This window comes from Schistocerca nitens, chromosome 3, assembly GCF_023898315.1.
Source record: "Schistocerca nitens isolate TAMUIC-IGC-003100 chromosome 3, iqSchNite1.1, whole genome shotgun sequence".
Classification (NCBI taxonomy): Eukaryota; Metazoa; Arthropoda; class Insecta; order Orthoptera; family Acrididae; genus Schistocerca; species Schistocerca nitens.
The window spans coordinates 191,831,584-191,852,285 of NC_064616.1; the positions used below are offsets into that span (position 1 = coordinate 191,831,584).

The 20,702-nt window shown below is 41.6% G+C and overlaps 1 protein-coding gene across 1 annotated transcript in view; it reads left to right on the forward strand.

Moving 5' to 3' along the window:
* Positions 1–20,702, forward strand: part of LOC126249143 (Down syndrome cell adhesion molecule-like protein Dscam2) — a 242,097-nt gene that overhangs the window by 88,833 nt on the left and 132,562 nt on the right. The window contains exons 9-13 of the mRNA XM_049950796.1: positions 6,074–6,222; positions 10,474–10,605; positions 11,618–11,915; positions 18,812–18,990; positions 19,112–19,261. Of these exons, the coding sequence (XP_049806753.1) occupies positions 6,074–6,222; positions 10,474–10,605; positions 11,618–11,915; positions 18,812–18,990; positions 19,112–19,261 (908 nt within the window). The remainder of the gene's footprint in view (positions 1–6,073; positions 6,223–10,473; positions 10,606–11,617; positions 11,916–18,811; positions 18,991–19,111; positions 19,262–20,702) is intronic.

Consider the following 20,702-nt stretch of genomic DNA (forward strand, 5'->3'; position numbering starts at 1 on the left):
GACTTCCAGTTCCTTTATTGGCTGGATTGGACAGGGAGTTTCTTCATGTACTTTGAGATATCCAAATGTGCTGTCCATCCTTTGATTATTTCTGACTCCTTATCAACATCAATGACAACAAATGGTGAAGGGTGTTCCTAAACCTCTGAACAATAATAGAAATAAGCCTCTCATAACTCCACACATAACAAGACAAAAGAATCATATAGAAGGTACAACATAAGTAACAACTGATATGAGCAGTAAAAACTAAAGAACATAGTGAGAGTGAGTCAGCGCTGCTTCACTCATATATAGGCACAAGCCACCAGTAGATAGCAAGGAAGAAATCGTGCTGCGTGCACACTTCCTACAGGCGGACTCTAGGGCCAGCCCGCACTGATACAGTTAGCGGTTGCTTTAAGGCCACGCGCATGGTGACACTACACTTGGCACACTCACACTCAAGTGCATTAGTAGCAGGATACAGCACTAAGTATGTTACTATGCAAAATTTATCCTGCAAGCTGCCAATGTTATTTCCCCACCACAAATTTTGCTGCAATGATGTACCACATGTATGGTCTGGTATTTTGGATGTCACCTTGCAATAGGGTCTGGGTACAGTTCTTACATACAGAAATGTCAAGAGTTTTGAGGAGCCAATAGCCCCTGGATCAACGACCTTAATACCGGCTTAGCAGAACTACTCATATATATGTACATATATTTCAACTCATCACAGGGTATATATTGCTAATAAATGTGTTCTGTCCCTTTTCAAGCTACTTCAAAAAGATAGCTCAGAGACTACAACATTTGAGCTTATTTGTAAATTCATATCAATATGACATCTACTATAAGCTCACTAGGAACTTGCTAACACAGATGCGCTGTCACATTTACCAATTTTGTCAGGTGGATAAGTACCTGCAAGACACTATAGACAGTTTTTCAATAAATACACAGTCTGTGACACCTGTACCAGCAGCCTGCTATTGCAGGTCATCATCAAACATGACCAGAAGGATTGGTCAGGAAGAGCACCAAAACATACTCGGTTATGGACATTTTTAAGACAACAGAACCAGCTCCCAGCAGTGGGCGGAGTCATTCTCCTCAGCATCAGTTGTGATCAACTCAGTGTAGTCATTCCCAAAGACCTGACACCCCAGGTTCTCATGTTGCTGCACAGAAGTCACAGGGGAATTACCTGGATCAAAAACCTTGCCTGACAACATGTGGATTGACAAGGCATAACAGCAGAAAGCAAACTGCTAGTCCACAGCTGCACCATGTGCGCAGAACATCAACCAGTACCATGAGCCATATTCTCACTATGATCAGCCCTACAGAACTGTGGGAATGACTTGATTTAGATTTCACTAACTTTTCCGAGATCCATGTGGTTGGTGAGGGTTGATTAATCATCCAGTTCTACCTATACACCTATCTTATTAATGTGCATTCTACCATCACTGAGGACTTTACAGAAGAAATGCCATTCAGCACGTCATGTTTCCACCTTTCTACTGACAAAAAAAAAAAAAAAATCGCCAGGACAGAGTGAAAGATCCAGACATTCAAGCAGGAGATGATCAAGGCAATGTATGAGTCATCTATTGAGTTAGCCTTAATGCTGCAAATTATTTGAAGAAGAAGTAAAGTACGTAGGGCATATGGTGAATGCATTCAGCATTGTGCCTACAGAGTAGCATCTTGCCATATTTTACACCCTTCCCCAGTCTATTAACTTCATGAAACTGTGTGTGTACCAGTCCAGTGAATACAAGAAGCATTTCACAGGCATTAATGCAAGATGCTGCTCCATCTTCTGCATCTGGAATTAAAGCAATTCCACTCTGTTTCCACTACCTGTTTTACTGTGGCACTCTGGTTTGAATATGAGTTTTTGGAAAGACCATTCCTTCAATGTTTGCACTCCAGAAGCCTCCTGCAGCACCAGATATACATAGCTGCGACCCATAATGGCATTCATCTATGGCAACAAAATCAATTGTGGCTGAAGTTGTCAAATATGCCACTGCCCCTGCCATACCAACAGGCAAACATATTTATATCACAGGACCATAGGTCATTTCTGAGGTAACTGCCCCCACTGATAGTGTAGGTGCCAGTTGGTACAGCATCACTAAACTCACCAACCACCACTTAGTCTAGATAGTGGGGAGAGCAGACATTTGCACCTCAGATAGCACTTCAGGCAAGGAGAAACACTCGACTGATGCAATTGCCATTTAGCCTAAAGCCTCAATGGAAAAGGGGATTGTACGTTCTCTGGGGTGCTTTGAGGACACTGTTTCAAGCACTAGGACCAAAGTGGGGGCCTCTCCGTCTACAGCCACACCTAATATCCATAACACAGAGATGCTTTCCCAGGAGGACACTGATGGTAATTCTACCAATGGAGTAGCTGATGCCTTGCTGCCAGACAACCTTATTCCATCACATCAGCCAGAACCGTAGCAGTCACATACCCTGTGTTCCAAACCCAAGGGTGAGGGATCTGGTATGAGCAACATCCAGTGTTCGAGATGCTTATGCTGCAAGAGTCACTCTCACCCCAGGGGCAGCGCAGTGAGGTACCTCGGATGCCAATCATGTGGCAAAGCCCCTCCTCCACCGCAACTCAAAAATCGCTCACCACAAAGTAGCATCTGCAGTTATTTGTGTTTAATGTGAAACTACTGCTCTCAGCATCCCCTCAGAGTGTTATCTTCTTTGATAACCTAAAAATAAATCAGAGACTATTCACAGAATACTTACTGTGGACTTGGGCTCAAGTGGATTGTTTTAATTAAATACTCGTGTCTTGCCACAGACCACTACATGGTGTAGGATAGTGATATTAATCATTTGTTAACAGGCAGTATTAATCACCTTTATGTAGGTGAATTGGAAGTGTGGCTTGGGAGAAAATTAATTCCCTTGCCATGCAGATATGTACTGACCTGTTAATTACTTTTGTCCATTCCAGAAAATGGATTCTGACAAAACTTTATCCAATGCTTTCAAATCATAATAGGTCCCCATTCAGTTCTCAAGTTGATAATTTTAATGGGTGCTGAGATATATATCTTTACTTAAGATTCAAAATTTTCATTCTTGCATGAAGAATAGCTTCTTGGTAAACTAATATGACATTGTATACTTATGGTGAAAGTGAGATAGCTAAACAATTTATTGTCAGTTATTCATAAAACGGCTTATAACAACAAACTACATCATATGCTATAGCAAATATTTTGGAACATTTAAAGTTAGTTTTGTTAATAATAAACATTTGTTATTTTGTCAGAATGGATGTTGAAGTTAATGAATAGTGTACACGAAGAATGAATCTTTAAATTGTAGATAATTGAATATGTATGAGAGTGTGCCTTACATTATGTTATTAGATAGTAGATTACACTATACCTATGAAAGGCCTTTTGTAATACAGTTGATATTTATATCTAGGAAGTAATATCTTTACTTTAGCTCTTCAGAAACATAAAGATATTGCGGTTTAAAGTTTTTATATCTTTCTTAGAGGGCATAGTTTGGCAGAAAGTTAAAATTAATTTTAAGCTTATCAGAGGTTAAGCAGGAGAAGTACATAGGTATGCAAGGGTAGCAACAACACTTATTGGCTGTAGTTTGTCTCAACCAATGAGAAAAGAGTGTGGTCCCATGTTCTGTATACAGCAGGTTTATTGCCTGGACTAATTCTTCAGGAGTAGAAATCTAGCTTTCATGCAGGGAGACTGTGTCCCCCATTGCTCTGAAAATTATAGAAAGTGCTCAGTCATGTAGTTAAATGAAGAACAGTATGACTGCAGATGGTACAAAGTGGGCATAATCATGAATATCCAGTTCAGATGTTTTTACTGGGGGATTTTATTTACTAAACTGAAAATTGCAGTTCTTCCCACTAGTTGTAACACCAAGTGGCATATTGCACAGCCTATGCTTGGGGTGAATTGCTCATTGTGAAGTAAGGAACTATGTCATATTTTGATGATCAAAAGATTTAGCATTGAATACCATGTAACCAGCTGTAACTGTGAACAGACTGATTTTTTCAAACTTCTGCCAGTAGGTCATTGGTTTGATATGGATGCTGGCTGTTAGAAGGAGTGTATAGTTTGGGTGAACTGAATAGTAAAAGAAAAATTAATAAACACTAACATTTGTACCGAGAACTGTTTATTAGAAATGTATTTATTGTTTAGCATGGGCTTGGTGGCTATATTTGTGAATTTTCAGTATGTAAGCACAGCTCAGTTATATTGTTTATCACCTTAGATCAGAGAGATGATTTGTGGAACTTAGCAAGCTTTCTGTGTATTAGTCAACAAATGTGAGACTAGTGTGTACAGTAACAGTATTCCACTTGATCTTCATGGTTCCAATATGATGGAGCCCAAGTGTACTTTGCACATGTTTGTCATGAATATCCATTGATGTTCCTTGAAAAAGTGAATTGGAGGGCGAGGTGCTGTTTTGTGGCTGGCTCTTTCACCTAACCTGACCGTACCTGATTTCTTCATGTGGGGTCATGTGAAAAGTCTTGTATATAATATGCTTGCCTAAACTGTAGAGGAGCTGCAAGCATTCTCACTGCCTGTGACATACTTTGAACAACACTGATGTTGTTCAGCTGAGTGTGACAGAATTTTGATGATGTGGAAAAAATGTTGTGAATGTAGCATGTAGTGCAAGTTGATAAATAAAAGTATTACAAAATAATTTTATTGGGATTTTTATGATCATCACCAGGTCAATGGTAAATTTAAAATGTTCTCATTTTCAGTTAGAGCTTTTGACTCAGTTGTTCCCCATTTCCCCATCACAAACTGATAGACTTTCTCTTCTCTAGTATTCCTAAAAGATTATATCATCATCACAGGAACACCCTATATAAGTTTCAAGTGGTAATGTTATCTATTTGCACACTGAAGAAGTGACCTACCAATCAAGACACTTTGGCACATAAGATTTGGTACACATCATTCCTAAGAGCAGGACTTGTTATATCTTGCCTTGCACTTTGTTAGAAAAATAGAACAGTAAAACTTTTTAAATTGTTATGAATGTGCTTCGGTTCAATTTTTATCATAGCTTTAAAAATTTTCTTTGCTGAGCAGATATCAGTGGGGTTAAATCAAGGAAGATACAGTGATATGATATGATATGATATCAGTTCACACTGTTGAAATGAGGTGAACTAATGATGTAATGAATATGTAGTGACAATTTGAAATTTTGTGCCAGACTGGGAATCTAATCTGGATTTTCCTGCATATTGCAAGCAATATTGACTCAAAGTTTCATTGTAACTGATATTTCCACTTTTGATTTCCAAACACTAAAGGTTCTTTTATGGTACATTCCTTACATTGCAGGTTCAGCATAGCTGTATGACAAGATTCCACTGATTTTGATCAGTGCACACTCCGCTGCAGAGTGAAAATCTCATTCTGGAAACATTCCACTGATTTTCATTCCCATCACTCGAATCATTTCATTTCAGTATATTTACTTCATTTCATACTTTTTCCTCATGGCAGGATTAGCCATGGCCCTCCACCAACTCCATTCCCCCAGTGGTGTATTCCTACATACCCTGAGCAGTGTTCAAAGATCATTGGCAGAAATATCAATACCAGTGAAAGTATGAGTCAGGCCTGGAAGTGACTACTTATGATAAGCAGGAAATACATGTTGCTTGTTGTAAGCATTAAATCCATGTTGGAGTTCCAGTCTGGCTCAAACTTCAAATTGTCACTACATATTCATTACTTGCATATAAGAGTCAAAATTTCAGGACCTTTGTAGTGTCAATATATAAGCTACCAATATTCGTTGCTTCATGACTAGTACTTGAAATTGTTTTTATTCAAAGTGAAATTGAATTGTTTAATCTTACTACCTACAAACATTGATTATTTTGTAATATCTTACAATACATGTCTTTTACTGTTGACAATTGTCTATGTTTTAGATTTTTAGTTAGTGTTAGTGCACTGGTTTTTCTTATTCATTACTTATCTTTTACTGGACCTAGCATTCATATAGAATCTTTCTGCAGGTATGAAGTGAAGGAAAGTGTGGTGAAAGGAGGGTTTCTATCTGAACTTCACATCTCAAGTACAGATAAAGGCGACAGCGGAATATTTATCTGTATTGCTCAGAATAAATATGGAAGGGCTGAGCGCACAGTTCACCTTCAAGTTCAGGGTGAGATTTAATTTTTTTTTGTTAATCTTTAGTGTTAACATTAATGTGGATTTATTATTAAAGTTTTAAATCAAACAGCTGCAGAACATATTCCCTAATGGTAATTGGTATATATTTTACGTATTAATAAGAAATTGTTGTAGTAGTTCATTCATAGGTATATGTAACACATATATGTGTTAGTATGTATGCCACAATGGGAAATAGCTCACTCCTCACCTCTACTGCTAGCAAATTTCATATTAGCTGACTTAAGAGGTAGGCACTTTGGGTATGGAAGGAGAGAAAACAATTTTAATTCATTGGCATACAAATGGTCCATTTACTGGAATGATATTTACCTACTACAGGGAGTGTAACAACAAATTAACATACTAGAATGCTGAAAGCAACATTTCAAAGGGAGATAACACAAATATACAGAGTTGGACATATGTACGTGATCATCTAGCTATTGTGTCTGGGCCAGATACCTCTCCCCACTAACAAAGCTGAAATGGGCATTCATAAAGAGTTCACTCTCTCAGGATAGGCAAATACAATCCATATGTTACATGAGACATATACATACAATTTATATCCATACACGGAGAACATCAAGTCAAAGATTTTGATCCCAGCATTATTAGGTGGAGGTCACATTTACATACAATTTACATCTCTAAAAAGAAAATGAGGTACAATAATCATTTCTAAACATATAAAGGGGTGCAGAGTTTACATGCTACAGGGGTGTACACATTAAATGTATATATACATAAGAAATCTATGGGACTCTCACTTGAGTCTACACTTTTAGGTGAAGGTGAGAGGTAATAATGGAATAGATATGTAATGGATGCAACTATCAGTTCAAACAAATGAAAATCCAGGATGGAATGTAACAATATGATGAAAAGGATAGTTGCTATGCACCATATAGTGAAAATGTAGAGTCACAAAAAGGCATAACAGAAAGACTGTCACACAATTGCTTTTGGCCAACAAGCCCTTTGTCAAAGTTAGACAACATACACACATGCACACACGGAAACGCAGTGCACACACACATGGCCACAGTTTCTGGCATCTGGAGCCAGACTGCAAGTAGCAGGACATTATGGGAGACGCAACCAGGTTTAAGTAAGGAGGAGGCTGAGGCAGGGAGGGGGAGGAGTAGCAAGGAAGGGGTGGGGGACGGTGAAGTGCTGCCGGGAGCATGCGGGGATGAGGTGGAGAGTGGGGCAGCTAGGTGCAGTCGGGAGGTTAGGTGGAGAGTGGGGGATAGGAAGCAGGGTTAGCAGAAAAAGAAAGAAGTAAAAAGACTGGGTGTGTTGGTAGAGTAGTGCTGTAGTGCTGGAATTGGAACAGGGAAGGGGCTAGATGGTAAGGACAATGACTAATGAAGGTTGAGACCAGGATGGTTACGGGAACATAAGATCTATTGCTGGGAGTGTTCCCACCTGCACAATTCGTAAACATTGGTGGGAGTAGGAAGGATCCACATGGCACAGCTTGTGAAGCTGCCATTGAAATGAAGGATGTTGTGTTGGGTGGCGTGCTCAGCACAGGGTATTGCAGTTGTTTCTTGGCCGCAATTTGTTGGTGGCCATTCATGCTGACAGACAGCTTGTTAGCTGTCATGTCCACATAGATTGCACCACAGTGGTTGCAGCTTAGCTTGTAGATCACATGACTGGTTTCACAGATAGCCCTGCCTTTCATGGGATAGGTGATGTTTGTGACAGGACTGGAGTAGGTGGTTGTGGTGGGAGGCTGTATGGGACAGGTCTTGCATCTAGTTCTATTACAGGTATGTGAGCCATGAGGCAAGGGGTTGGGAGCAGGAGTTACGTAAGAATGGACAAGAATATTGGATAGATTCGGTGGGCAGTGGAATACCACTGTGGGAGGAGTAGGAAGGACAGTGGGCAGGACATTTCTCTTTTCAGGCCATGATGAGAGATAGTCAAAACCCTGGTGGAAATTATAATTCAGTTGCTCCAGTCCTGGGTGGTAGTGAGTCACGAGGGGAGTGCTCCTCTGTGGCTGGATTTGGTGGGGGGGGGGGGGGCTTTGGGAGGTGTTGGGTGACTGGAAAGATAAGACACAGGAGATCTGTTTTTGTACAAAGTTGGGGGGAGGGGGGGGGTTATGACCCGTAAAGACCTCAGTGAGACCCTTGGTTTATTTTGAGAGAGATTGCTCCACTACAGATGTGATGGCCATGGGTGGCTAGGCTGTATGGATGGGACTTCTTGGTATGGAATTGGTGGCAGCTGTCAAAGTGGAGGTATTGCTGGTGGTTGGTTTGTTATGGACAGAGGTACTGGTATAGCCTTCTGTGAGGTGGAGGTCAACATTGAGGAAGATGACTTGATGGACTGAGAAGGACGAGGCGAAGCAAATGAGGGAGAAGATGTTGATGTTCTAAAGGAATATGGATAGGGTATCCTCACCCTTGATCCAGATCATGAAGATGTCATTAATGAATCTAAACCAGGTGAGGGCTTTGGGATTCTACGTGTTTAGGAAAAATTCCTGTAGATGGCTCATGAATAGGTTGGCATAGGATGGTGCTATGCGGGTACCCACAGCCGTAAACCAGATTTGTTTGTAGGTAATGCCTTCAAAGGAGAAGTAATTGTGAGTGAGGATATAATTGGTAATTGTGACTAGGAAGGAGGTGGTTGATTTGGAATCCACTGGCATTGGGAAAGGTAGCGTTCAGTAGCAGTAAGGCCATGGAAATTAGGGATGTTAGTGTAAAGAGAGGTGGCATCATTAGTGATGAGCAGGTCCCTGTGTGGTAAAGGGACAGGAACTGTGGAGAGTCAGTGGAGGAAATGGTTGGTATGTTTTGTGTAGGAAGGTTTTTTGTGGGTAATAGGCTGAAAGTATTGGTCTACGAGCTCAGAGATTCTCTCAGTGGGGGCACAGTAACTGACCACAGTGGGGTATCCTGGGTGATTGGGTTAATGGACTTTAGGAAGTGTGTAGAAGGTAGGAGTGTGGAAAATGGTAGGGGTGAGGAGAGAGATGGGCTCTGGGGAGAGGCTCTGGGATGGGACTAAGGATTGAAGTAGAGGCTGGAGATTCTGCTAGATTTCTGGAATGGGGTCATTGTGTCAGGGTTTGTAGGTGGTTGAATCTGACAGCTGGAGGAGTCCTTCAGCCAGGTAATCCTTGTGATTCAGAACAACCGTTGTGGAACCTTTGTCAGCAGATAGGCTGGAATCAGTTTTTAGGTGGTGGATTGCAGATCTTTCTGTGGATGTAAGGGTGGTTTGCATGTTGAGGGATTTGAGGAATGATGGTGAGGCAAGGTTCGAGGTTAAGAAATTCTGGAAAGTTAATAGAATGATTTGAGGGCAGTGAAGGTGGATCATGGTTTGATGGAAGAGCGAACTTTGTCCTTCGCCGGCCGCGGTGGTCTCGCGGTTCTAGGCGTGCAGTCCGGACCCGTGCGACTGCTACGGTCACAGGTTCGAATCCTGCCTCGGGCAAGGGTGTGTGTGATGTCCTTAGGTTAGCTAGGTTTAAGTAGTTCTAAGTTCTAGGGGACTTATGACCACAGCAGTTGAGTCCCATAGTGCTCAGAGCCATTTTTGTCCTTCATGATTGAATTTAGGGGTGAGGCAAATGGTGAGGCCTTTGGAAAGGACTGATACTTATGCAGGGCTAATGCTATTGGAGGAAATGTTCATGACTGTGTTTTGGGTCTGTTTAGGTTCTGGACTCTGTGTGATGGTGGGAGGGAGTGCCATGCAGACTCACTGTTGTCTCTCTGGCTGCAGCACTGGTAGACAACAATGGTTATTTATTTAGTTATTTGAGATATTACATGGCTGCAAGCAATAGATTATCATGATATATTATACAGAAGAATGTGACACCAAAGAAAATGTGTTCTCTGGTGATGAGGGTAAAAGTATGTTTTGATATCCGGAATGCAACTTGCTCAGGTTTGGATTTCTGTTGCAAAATGGGTAAAATGCTGGATTATTATATACTTATCAGACTCATTTATGTTGTCATGTCCTATACTCCATTACAATTTGGTAGAAGAAAGGTGGAAGAAATCATTTACCAATATTTATTATGTTAGCAAAGTTGGACAATATATAATTTTTATCTCACATTTTCCTGCTAATATGAGCAAAATGAGCTTTTAGTGATTTATTTTATTGTATACACAACATTGTGCTACTTTGATTTATTTTAATTTACTTATTTATAACTTCTGTCATAACGTGATTTATCTTGTATTAGATGCTCCAGGTAAACCACAGGATGTGCGGGTGGTTGACACAACTAGTCGCTCAGTCAAGATTGCGTGGTTGGCTCCTAGTGATGATAGAAGTCCTGTTCTGAAGTACATAGCTCAGTATAAACCAAATACATGTAAGCCACTGAAATATTATATTAGTCTACATAAAATAATTTTTCGTGTGCTTTTTTTATCTGGGGTAGTTAACATATAGGCAAGAATTGGCATGGAAAATTGTATGAAATCAGTTTTGAATAGTAAATATTATGCTTAGGTAAATTATTGCAGAAAACATCTTGAACTTGCATTATCAGTCCATCATCATTGACACACAAGTTGCCAATGTGGTGTCAAATAAAAAGGACAGGTATGAGGCAGCCAAACAACCCCAGGTGGGGTCTCCCAGCCTATAACGCCATACAATCATTTCATTTTTTATTTCAAGAAAGGAGCAAACAGGTTCAGAGTAAACTTTTCTCTACTAGAATTAGACTAGCAAAAAGGAAGAATAATATTACTTTCATTGTTTCTCAAAAAAGTTGGAATATAGTTATATATATTAGCATCAAAATGAATAATATGAGCATGCTCTTGACACATACTCATTCATGTGTTGTAAGACATGCTGTAAAATCTCTTCCTACATAATTGAGTTAGATGAATGCATTTATGTTCTTAGTTGATTTCAAAAGGTGTATGCAGTTGAAAGCAGCTGCTGTTTAGTACTAGCATTTTCCTTTCACTGCCTTCTATTGGGCATAATAGTATTCTGCTTAGGTTAAGAGCATGTGTTTGATAGTAGATACTCTTCTTGGTGCAGACACTGTAGCTTCTTTGTCAGATCTTTGTTGACAGTCATTGATACATGATGTGTTAAACAGATAAAAATATCAACTATTTGATTTCATGACATTTGGAGTACATTTCAAATATGTGTTAAATTACGAAATATTTTATTCAGCTTTTGAAAGTTAGGATTCTAGTGTGTTACAGAAGGTTTGCCATATTTTCATATTTAGCTCCACAGCTTGATAGATGGTCTAGTGTATTGTACTTTCTCACATTTTTATCAGTTAAACTTACTTTTAAAGTCACTTCCACTATAATATAACATAATCCAATTTAGCATTTTATTTTTGTTCACAGCACCAGGTGACAACTGGCACAGTGTAGCAGCAGGTTCAGAACTGACAGCAGAGGTCAGTGGGCTTTTGCCAGCAACACTGTACCAATTCAGGGTAGTGGCAGAGAATGACCTGGGACTGGGAGAGCACAGTGAGCCTGTCTTGCTACAAACAGATGGAGAAGCACCTGCTGGAGAGCCTCAGGGGCTCTCAGTGACAGCTGTAGCCTCTGACCAGCTAAGAGTTGCCTGGTCACCTCCTATGCAACACATGTGGAATGGAAACATTTTGGGCTACTACATTGGATACAGAGAACATAGGTGAAGTGTAGTGTGTGCTATTAGAATTGTAAATTTATTTATATGCAATAAAATGTAACTTACACTAATATCATAGAATTAATGAACCCTTGGCATAAAACCACCTCAGGCTGCTATTATAAGATAAAATTAGATTTACAAAATACACTCCTGGAAATTGAAATAAGAACACCGTGAATTCATTGTCCCAGGAAGGGGAAACTTTATTGACACATTCCTGGGGTCAGATACATCACATGATCACACTGACAGAACCACAGGCACATAGACACAGGCAACAGAGCATGCACAATGTCGGCACTAGTACAGTGTATATCCACCTTTCGCAGCAATGCAGGCTGCTATTCTCCCATGGAGATGATCATAGAGATGCTGGATGTAGTCCTGTGGAACGGCTTGCCATGCCATTTCCACCTGGCGCCTCAGTTGGACCAGCGTTCGTGCTGGACGTGCAGACAGCGTGAGACGACACTTCATCCAGTCCCAAACATGCTCAATGGGGGACAGATCCGGAGATCTTGCTGGCCAGGGTAGTTGACTTACACCTTCTAGAGCACGTTGGGTGGCACGGGATACATGCGGACGTGCATTGTCCTGTTGGAACAGCAAGTTCCCTTGCCGGTCTAGGAATGGTAGAACGATGGGTTCGATGACGGTTTGGATGTACCGTGCACTATTCAGTGTCCCCTCGACGATCACCAGTGGTGTACGGCCAGTGTAGGAGATCGCTCCCCACACCATGATGCCGGGTGTTGGCCCTGTGTGCCTCGGTCGTATGCAGTCCTGATTGTGGCGCTCACCTGCACGGCGCCAAACACGCATACGACCATCATTGGCACCAAGGCAGAAGCGACTCTCATCGCTGAAGACGACACGTCTCCATTCGTCCCTCCATTCACGCCTGTCGCGACACCACTGGAGGCAGGCTGCACGATGTTGGGGCGTGAGTGGAAGACGGCCTAACGGTGTGCGGGACCGTAGTCCAGCTTCATGGAGACGGTTGCGAATGGTCCTCGCCAATACCCCAGGAGCAACAGTGTCCCTAATTTGCTGGGAAGTGGCGGTGCAGTCCCCTACGGCACTGCGTAGGATCCTACGGTCTTGGCGTGCATCCGTGCGTCGCTGCGGTCCGGTCCCAGGTCGACGGGCACGTGCACCTTCCGCCGACCACTGGCGACAACATCGATGTACTGTGGAGACCTCACGCCCCACGTGTTGAGCAATTCGGCGGTACGTCCACCCGGCCTCCCGCATGCCCACTATACGCCCTCGCTCAAAGTCCGTCAACTGCACATACGGTTCACGTCCATGCTGTCGCGGCATGCTACCAGTGTTAAAGACTGCGATGGAGCTCCGTATGCCACGGCAAACTGGCTGACACTGACGGCGGCGGTGCACAAATGCTGCGCAGCTAGCGCCATTCGACGGCCAACACCGCGGTTCCTGGTGTGTCCGCTGTGCCGTGCGTGTGATCATTGCTTGTACAGCCCTCTCGCAGTGTCCGGAGCAAGTATGGTGGGTCTGACACACCGGTGTCAATGTGTTCTTTTTTCCATTTCCAGGAGTGTAGTTTCAGCTGACTGACCACCTTCTAACACATTTTCTACTGCCATCTGTAGTGCACAAGATGCTGAAAGCATTTTCATATGACAGTGATGAACATTCCCTGAACATTGATTCTGAATTCTGAAAATACACAGTGTTACTGAATTTCAACACCTCTTATTAACCCAGCCTCTGACTAAAAAGTATCTGAATTTCATAACTGCCAATTTTGTTCTTTGATTTCATACTGTGAACAATAGCAGCATGTATTATCCATGTAACTGTTGCTGTGCAGGTTATGTAGCTTCATACTCACAGATTCAGACATCAGTGAACAGCTTGTCCAAATTGTTTCAGTATCTTACACAAACATATGTAGCTACAGTGTGGACATATATGCAATGTAGACCTGCAATTGTGCATAGAGATACCTGTGGAGATGTTGGATTTCATCTTTGTAGATAATCTTTCTCATTATTTCCACCTCTTGTCGCAGTTGGTTGAGGGGTGTTGCTGGTAATGCAGATGGGACCAAATTCCATTCTGCCATATGTAACAAGCACTAATTGAGAGATGTATCTGATGAGTCCATTGGATACAGCAAGAAGTGTGCCAATGGGAATTACCCTACTGGAAGATCACATCCCCCTGAAGTTCTAAAACAACAAAATAAATGGGTACATTCTCCAAATTTCAGTGTTCCAACAATAAAAGAACGGGAGTATACACTCATTGTAGGTACTATGTTACATCCATTCAACAAAAATTTACATAACAAGTTCAATGGGCAAAATGTTAGCCATTCCATTAAAAAAGTACACTGGTTTCTATGGAGCACTGTAGTTGGTGTAAAACTATTACCAGGCACCACCACTGACATATATCATGGCAGTGAAGTGGTGTGTATGTGCCAATCAGTTGTACAAATCATCGCAGTAAGATGGTCAGTGTGGATGTAAGACAGAATGGCAGGAAGGAGCCATCATATTTGAACATGTCCATGACTGCATAATGAATGAAGAAGAGAGCCTGGAAGGAGAGTGGAGTTGGAGAGAGGTGTCTGCTCGAAGAGCAACAGGAGGAGGACCCTTTGCGGGAGCTGGAGGCGGACAGAGAAAGCTGCAGTTGCGTCCATTTGAGGTGTCGTGGTGAAGGTCTATGCAGTTGGCTACATTGGATGATGAAGGATGCTGCAGTGCAAAGTGACAAGACAAGGAGAGCTGTCCACTGAGGAGAGTCATCAAAGTGCCTGGATGCTAGGGAGCATCTGTCATTTGTCCTGTCACATGATGTACATATACCTTATGGAAACATCCATAATAACCATCCAATTTGTATCCTGAAGGGGCTCACTGAAGTGGAAGAGGAGCTGATACCCTCGTGCCAGCAGCTCACGTCCAGGTGGGGAAGGAGATGGCGGGGCGCCACCATCAGCCACCTCTGAGATCTGGATGTGGGCAGTTGAATTGTGGACTCAGAAATTCAGACACTGGAAAAGATCAAGGCCCAAAATATTAAGTGACATAAGTGAGTGCATGACAAGAAACTGTGCTATCAGGCTGACTGAACTGTAATGTGTGTGCATATGACAACTACCACAAAGTGGCACTTCATGGTTATCATAGTTCTTGAGAGTGCCACAAGAAAACAGTTGTGGGGAAGCGATTAAAGCCTAAGCATCTACGTTATTAATAGACTTGAAAGACACAACATCTATTTGAAATTTAACAATATGTCCATCAATGTTCAAATCTGTGAACAGTGCATTGCCAAAATATTTGAGAACTGAGACCACTTATGTGGAACAGGAGAAAAAATAGTTTTACCATCAGCCACAGTATGTGTAAGAGAATATAGCAGAACAAATACTGAGAGTGGTATCACCATTAGAACTCCATAACTGAATACGATACACCTTATTTTCAAGGTCATCAGTATAAGAACCAGTTTCCCAAGCCTGAGGGGCTGAGTCACATAGAAACACCAGGTTGCCTGTAACACTGGAAGGATTGGTGTGCCACAGCTTTTGTGAACATGCTTCAGCTTTGTTATCCTGTTTGTGGCAAAATAGGCATCAAAAATGATAAGACAGCCTGTCATTGTGGATGATGCACTGGATACAAGATTTGATGGGCAGTGACAGATCACCAGTAGGAGGCAAGTCCTGGTTCTGTGGCATCGCCTAAGGTCATGGTGGTGAGTGACCAGCGGATGAAGTGGAACCTGGGTCCCAAGGCGTAGCATGATGTCTAGATGGTGGACAACCAGCAGAAGGTGGTGGGAGAGGGGGGGGGGGGAGTCCTGAGGTGTGGTCCAAAGTCTCGGTGTCTGGCTTTGATGACCCAACCAATGACTGTCAGCTATGGAAGAATGCTGGAAACTCATGTGAAACATGTCAGATCATCACATGAAAATGCCTGTGCAGAGTTTTGAGCTTGTGCAAATGCATGCACCATTGATAACCATTCATTTAATGAGTAGTTGCTCAGGCTGAGGAGGTCATTCTAGAGCCCTGAGTCCAGAGCGTGAACAAGCAGCATGTCTCTCACTGTTGAATCCACATAAGGCAGGGCACAGTTTGCATTTCCATGTATAAACTGACAGTTGTGGGCTAAGTCTTGCAAGGAGGAAATTCTTTCAGTGTATGATTGTCCAGATTGTTTAAAAGTATGTTTATAAGTGGTATGCTACCACCACAGAAGGTTATCCTGAAAATGTATACCTAGTTTATGCATTACAGCTGTATAATGCAATTCATTTGGTTACTTATCTGGAAAAAGTTCCTTTACAGGTTCAGACACAGGAGAACCAATGGTGGACAAGAAAAATGCACACTTTGTTACATCATCATAAGGTCCATAAATAGTGAAATGTTATTCCAAGTGGGCCACTTGGTGCCCTTCCAGGTCAAGTGCTTGGGGTGGATGCTGAATGCAGGGCTACCTTTGAAAACAGCCATGAAGTCTAACAACTTTGTTGCAACCACTGTATGCCATTCTATGTGCACATGATCACAAACAAGCTGACTGTCCACATGAATGGCCACCACTGGCCAAGAGAGCTGGAACATCCACTTGCCAGGCATGATGCACAACATGATGTGCTGGACTTCCAAGACTGCTTCACAGGCTGTGCCATCTGTATTCTTGCTACTGACAATAGTGTCTCTGCAATGTGTAGGTGGGAACTCCCTGTGCAACATATCCTTTACCGCCATAATTCTTCTGGCATCAAACTTTGCTAGTCCCTGTTCTCTACCTGCTTCTATCCTCTTTACTGCTCACACTTCAACCTCACGCATGTCTTCTACCTCCACCCCCCCCCCCCCCGTCACCAAAGCACACCTGCATAGTCCTATTTCCTCCTCTCTGCTTCTCTCCCTCTCCCTCCCTCTGCTCCCTAGCACAGCCTCCTGATATTACGCCCAGCAGAGTCTTGCCCCCATTGCATCCCGCCACACTTCCACAGCAGCATTACAGCATCTTCAGTCAATCCTGCTGTGCTGTCCCTCCCCTTCCCTTCACCACCTCATCCATTTTCAGTACCCCCACTACCCATCCCAGCTGAGATCACTACTCACCCTAGTGGGGCCACAGCACCAGAGACAACAGCGGTCGTGTGTGCAAGATCAAGTATGAAAGTGTGTGTGTGTATTGCTTCATCTGATGAAGGACTTTGTCCGATAGCTAAAAAACACCCAACTGCTTACTTTTATATGTGCTTGTCCTCTGCTCAATGACTCCTCTATGTAATGAGTAGCAGCCTATTCTAATTCATGTTGTTATTCCATCCCTGATTTTCCATTGTTTATTGCAAGTGGACTTTATTTATAAATAATCTTTAACAATTTTAAAAGAATAGGAATATCGGTGCTAAAAGAAAAATTACCTTCATTTCTTGTCACAAAAGATTCAGTGTGTGGTAAATGATTTGTAGTGAAAAACTGATAGCACTTTTAATACAAAAGTTGTGGATTTTTATTTTTGTTATGAAATATGAAGTATGGTCATTAGAAACATGGATAATTTCAAAGACTAATAAATTCATTTTTAAATTAAATTTAAAGTATTTAGGAATCTATAAATGTGCAACATTTATTCATAAAAAATGTGAAGTTGTGGTCAATCTGAAGACTGGTTTGAACTCCATAGTGCCTTACTAGGTATGGTCCTGTTAGAGGTGCTATGCCATTGCCTTCCTCTGATCATTGAACTGGCTTTCCCCAGACAGGATATATGTGTGTATGTGTGTGTGTGTGTGTGTGTGTGTGTGTGTGTCAAATCAGAGTTTTGATGGTAAAGAATAACTTAAGCAATTTTTTTCACTCTTCTGTCCATTCCATCACTATACTTCCAGTTTCAAAAACATAACTTAATACTGGTACTGATATTTACATGCAATAAAGACACTTATGAGCTCTTCACTTTTTTTATCAATTTACTCTTGGTGTAGAAAACATTTCTGCATATGAAGGATGTTATGATCACTTTACATTTACATTATGTTGTAGTTCCTGATCATCAGGATTGCTTATTACTGTAATGAAATAACCAGAAGCAGATACTCACATCTAAGATATTAGTTCTCATACATACATAGACTATTGTAAAAATAACTCCAAATGGTTCTGTATAGCAGCTATAGTGAATGGTGGTTATTCCAAATAATATGGACTGTTGCTGCAGGAAACTTTATCATGTTCACAACCATATATAGCTTAAAGTGATTCCATGGCACAAAACTGAGTGAGATGGCACAGTTGTTAAGAGACTGCAGTCACATTCAGGAGGACCAAGGCTCAAATACTCATTTGGACATCCATATTTATATTTCTTCTGGTTTCCTAAAATTTCTTAAGACAAATTACATGATTGTTATTTCGAAAAATACACAATTGATGTGATTCCTCTTACCTCTCCAATCTAAGCTTGTGCTACATCTGTAACGACTTCCTTATTAACAGGATGTTAAATTCTAATCTTCCTCCTTTGTTTGTTTCACTGCACAAAGAGAGACAGTTTATAGTGTTTCATTTATTACTGGAATGCTCTGAAGACCCATTTTAATAACATGATAAAAGTATTGAATATAATTTGATCTACTTCTACTCAGTAACACTGGAATTATATCTTAGCATATCAAAACTATTTCAGATGTCTGTAAGAAGTCACTAGAAATTTAATATTTTTAGTTGCAGTCTACAGTAACTGTCACAAGTAGCCAGGTACTGGACCTTTCAGTTACTGAATTTGCAGATTCTGAAGATTAATTTTCCATGGTATATTTTAAAATGCACAGTAATGTTTTCATGACAGACTACAACATCTATATCTGGTGCATTTGTATTTCAGTTCAAGCAGACAGACAAGTTACACTTACACAACTGTCAGTGAAAAGGGATCTGGGCCATATAGCACGGTACTTAGTGGCCTTAAGAAGTACAGAAAATATGGTGTCGTTGTCCAAGCATTTAATGAAAAAGGCCCAGGTCCAATGTCACCAGAGATAATAGCACAGACTCTAGAAGATGGTGAGTAAACATAGTATTTTAACAATATTTCAAGACAGCTATGGAAGCAAAGAATGTCACATTTCTGCAGTACTTTGGTTCCTTATTAGTATATATGTTCATGAGCCTGACATTTTTTCAGTACCAAGTGCTGCTCCTCTGGACATTAAATGTGCAGCTAAAGGACCACAAGCTATATTCCTTACTTGGCAGCCACCACCCCTCTTCTCACAAAATGGGCTAATACAAGGATATAAAGTATATTATGAAAATATGAATGAATGGCCCCCAGGTAAGCTTAGCAAGGAAAAAATACCTTTGTTTTGAAAATGGTAGTCCAAGTTATTTATTAAACTCTATACTATTTCCTTCTCATGTGATTTTGTAGTTATGCTATAAGCTAAGCAACCAAACATATGTTTAATGCCAAATTACACCTCACAGAAATTCAGGGCAAGATGCCTGTTATAAAATTTCTGCACTTCCTTTTCATCTTCAATGCAAAGCATAGCTCTCTCTCAGTGCACTTAGTGATAAATACAGGGTGTACATAAAGTCTGGGAACACTTTCAGTTATTTATTGCACAAGAACCAAACATTGTACAGATATCATACATATGTCTTTTTGAAGAGAAGACCTGAAAGTTTTTTTTTTTTTTCATGTATACTGCCACAATGTAGTTTGGTGATTTGCCAATAGTCAGTGCTAGTCACAAATTTGGAAATTTCAGGTATGGAGCAAGCTTTCTGTGTGTTGGAGTTTGACAAAGACAAGTGTGCTGCAGCTGTTGAACGGATGTTTAGAACAAAGTACAGTAAGAAGCCACCAACAAGGAAGGCCATTTACCACTGGCACAACAAATTCGTTATGACGGGTTGCTTGTGCCTAGCAAAGAGAAGCAGACGTCCCAGTGTGAGTGAAGTAAATGTGGAGTGCATACAAGAGACATTCATAAGGAGTCCAAAGAAATTGGTGCACCATGCATCCCATGAACTCAAAATGGCTCCAATGATGGTGTGGAAAGTCCTGCAACAGGAGCTGTCTATGAAAACATTCAAATTGGAGCTAGTTCTTCTGCTGTCAATGACAACAACAAAGACAAATGTTTTGAGTTTTGTTTGCAGTTGCAACAATTGAATGAGGTTGGGGATGTCATTGTTGATTGTTTAAATTTTAGTGACAAAGTCACTTGTCGCACTAATGCGAAAGTGAACTGTAGTAGCCACCAGAAAGATCGCGGGAGGCGCACATTGGCACGGCGCGTCACGGACGGTAGTTGCCGCAAGTCCCGTCCACCAGAGGGCACGCGAGAATTAGGACACGACCTCTGCCGGCATGACAACAACAACAACAACTCAGGCAGCACGTGCCGTGCCCAGTCAGTTAACATCGGGCATGCCTAGGACACAGTCCCGGTCTACGCTAAGTGAAGTGCGACGTAAACATGAACAGTGTTACTACACAATTGGCGACGAGTAGGGTCGTTCTTTCGCGTGTTGCGTCGTTGTTCCGGTTTCGCAGCTTATCCACGGCATGGAGGATTTGGTGCGGGTTTTGGTTGCGCAGCAGACGGAGCTCATGGCCACCATGAAACAAGTGCTTCCGGCGTTGCTCTCCACGCCGTCTGCTCCGGCGCCGTTCCCTCCTCCCTTTCCCCCGTACGACGAGACGGCGGAGGATTGGGACGCATATGAACATCGCCTTCGGCAGCATTTCCAGGCGTTTCATGTTG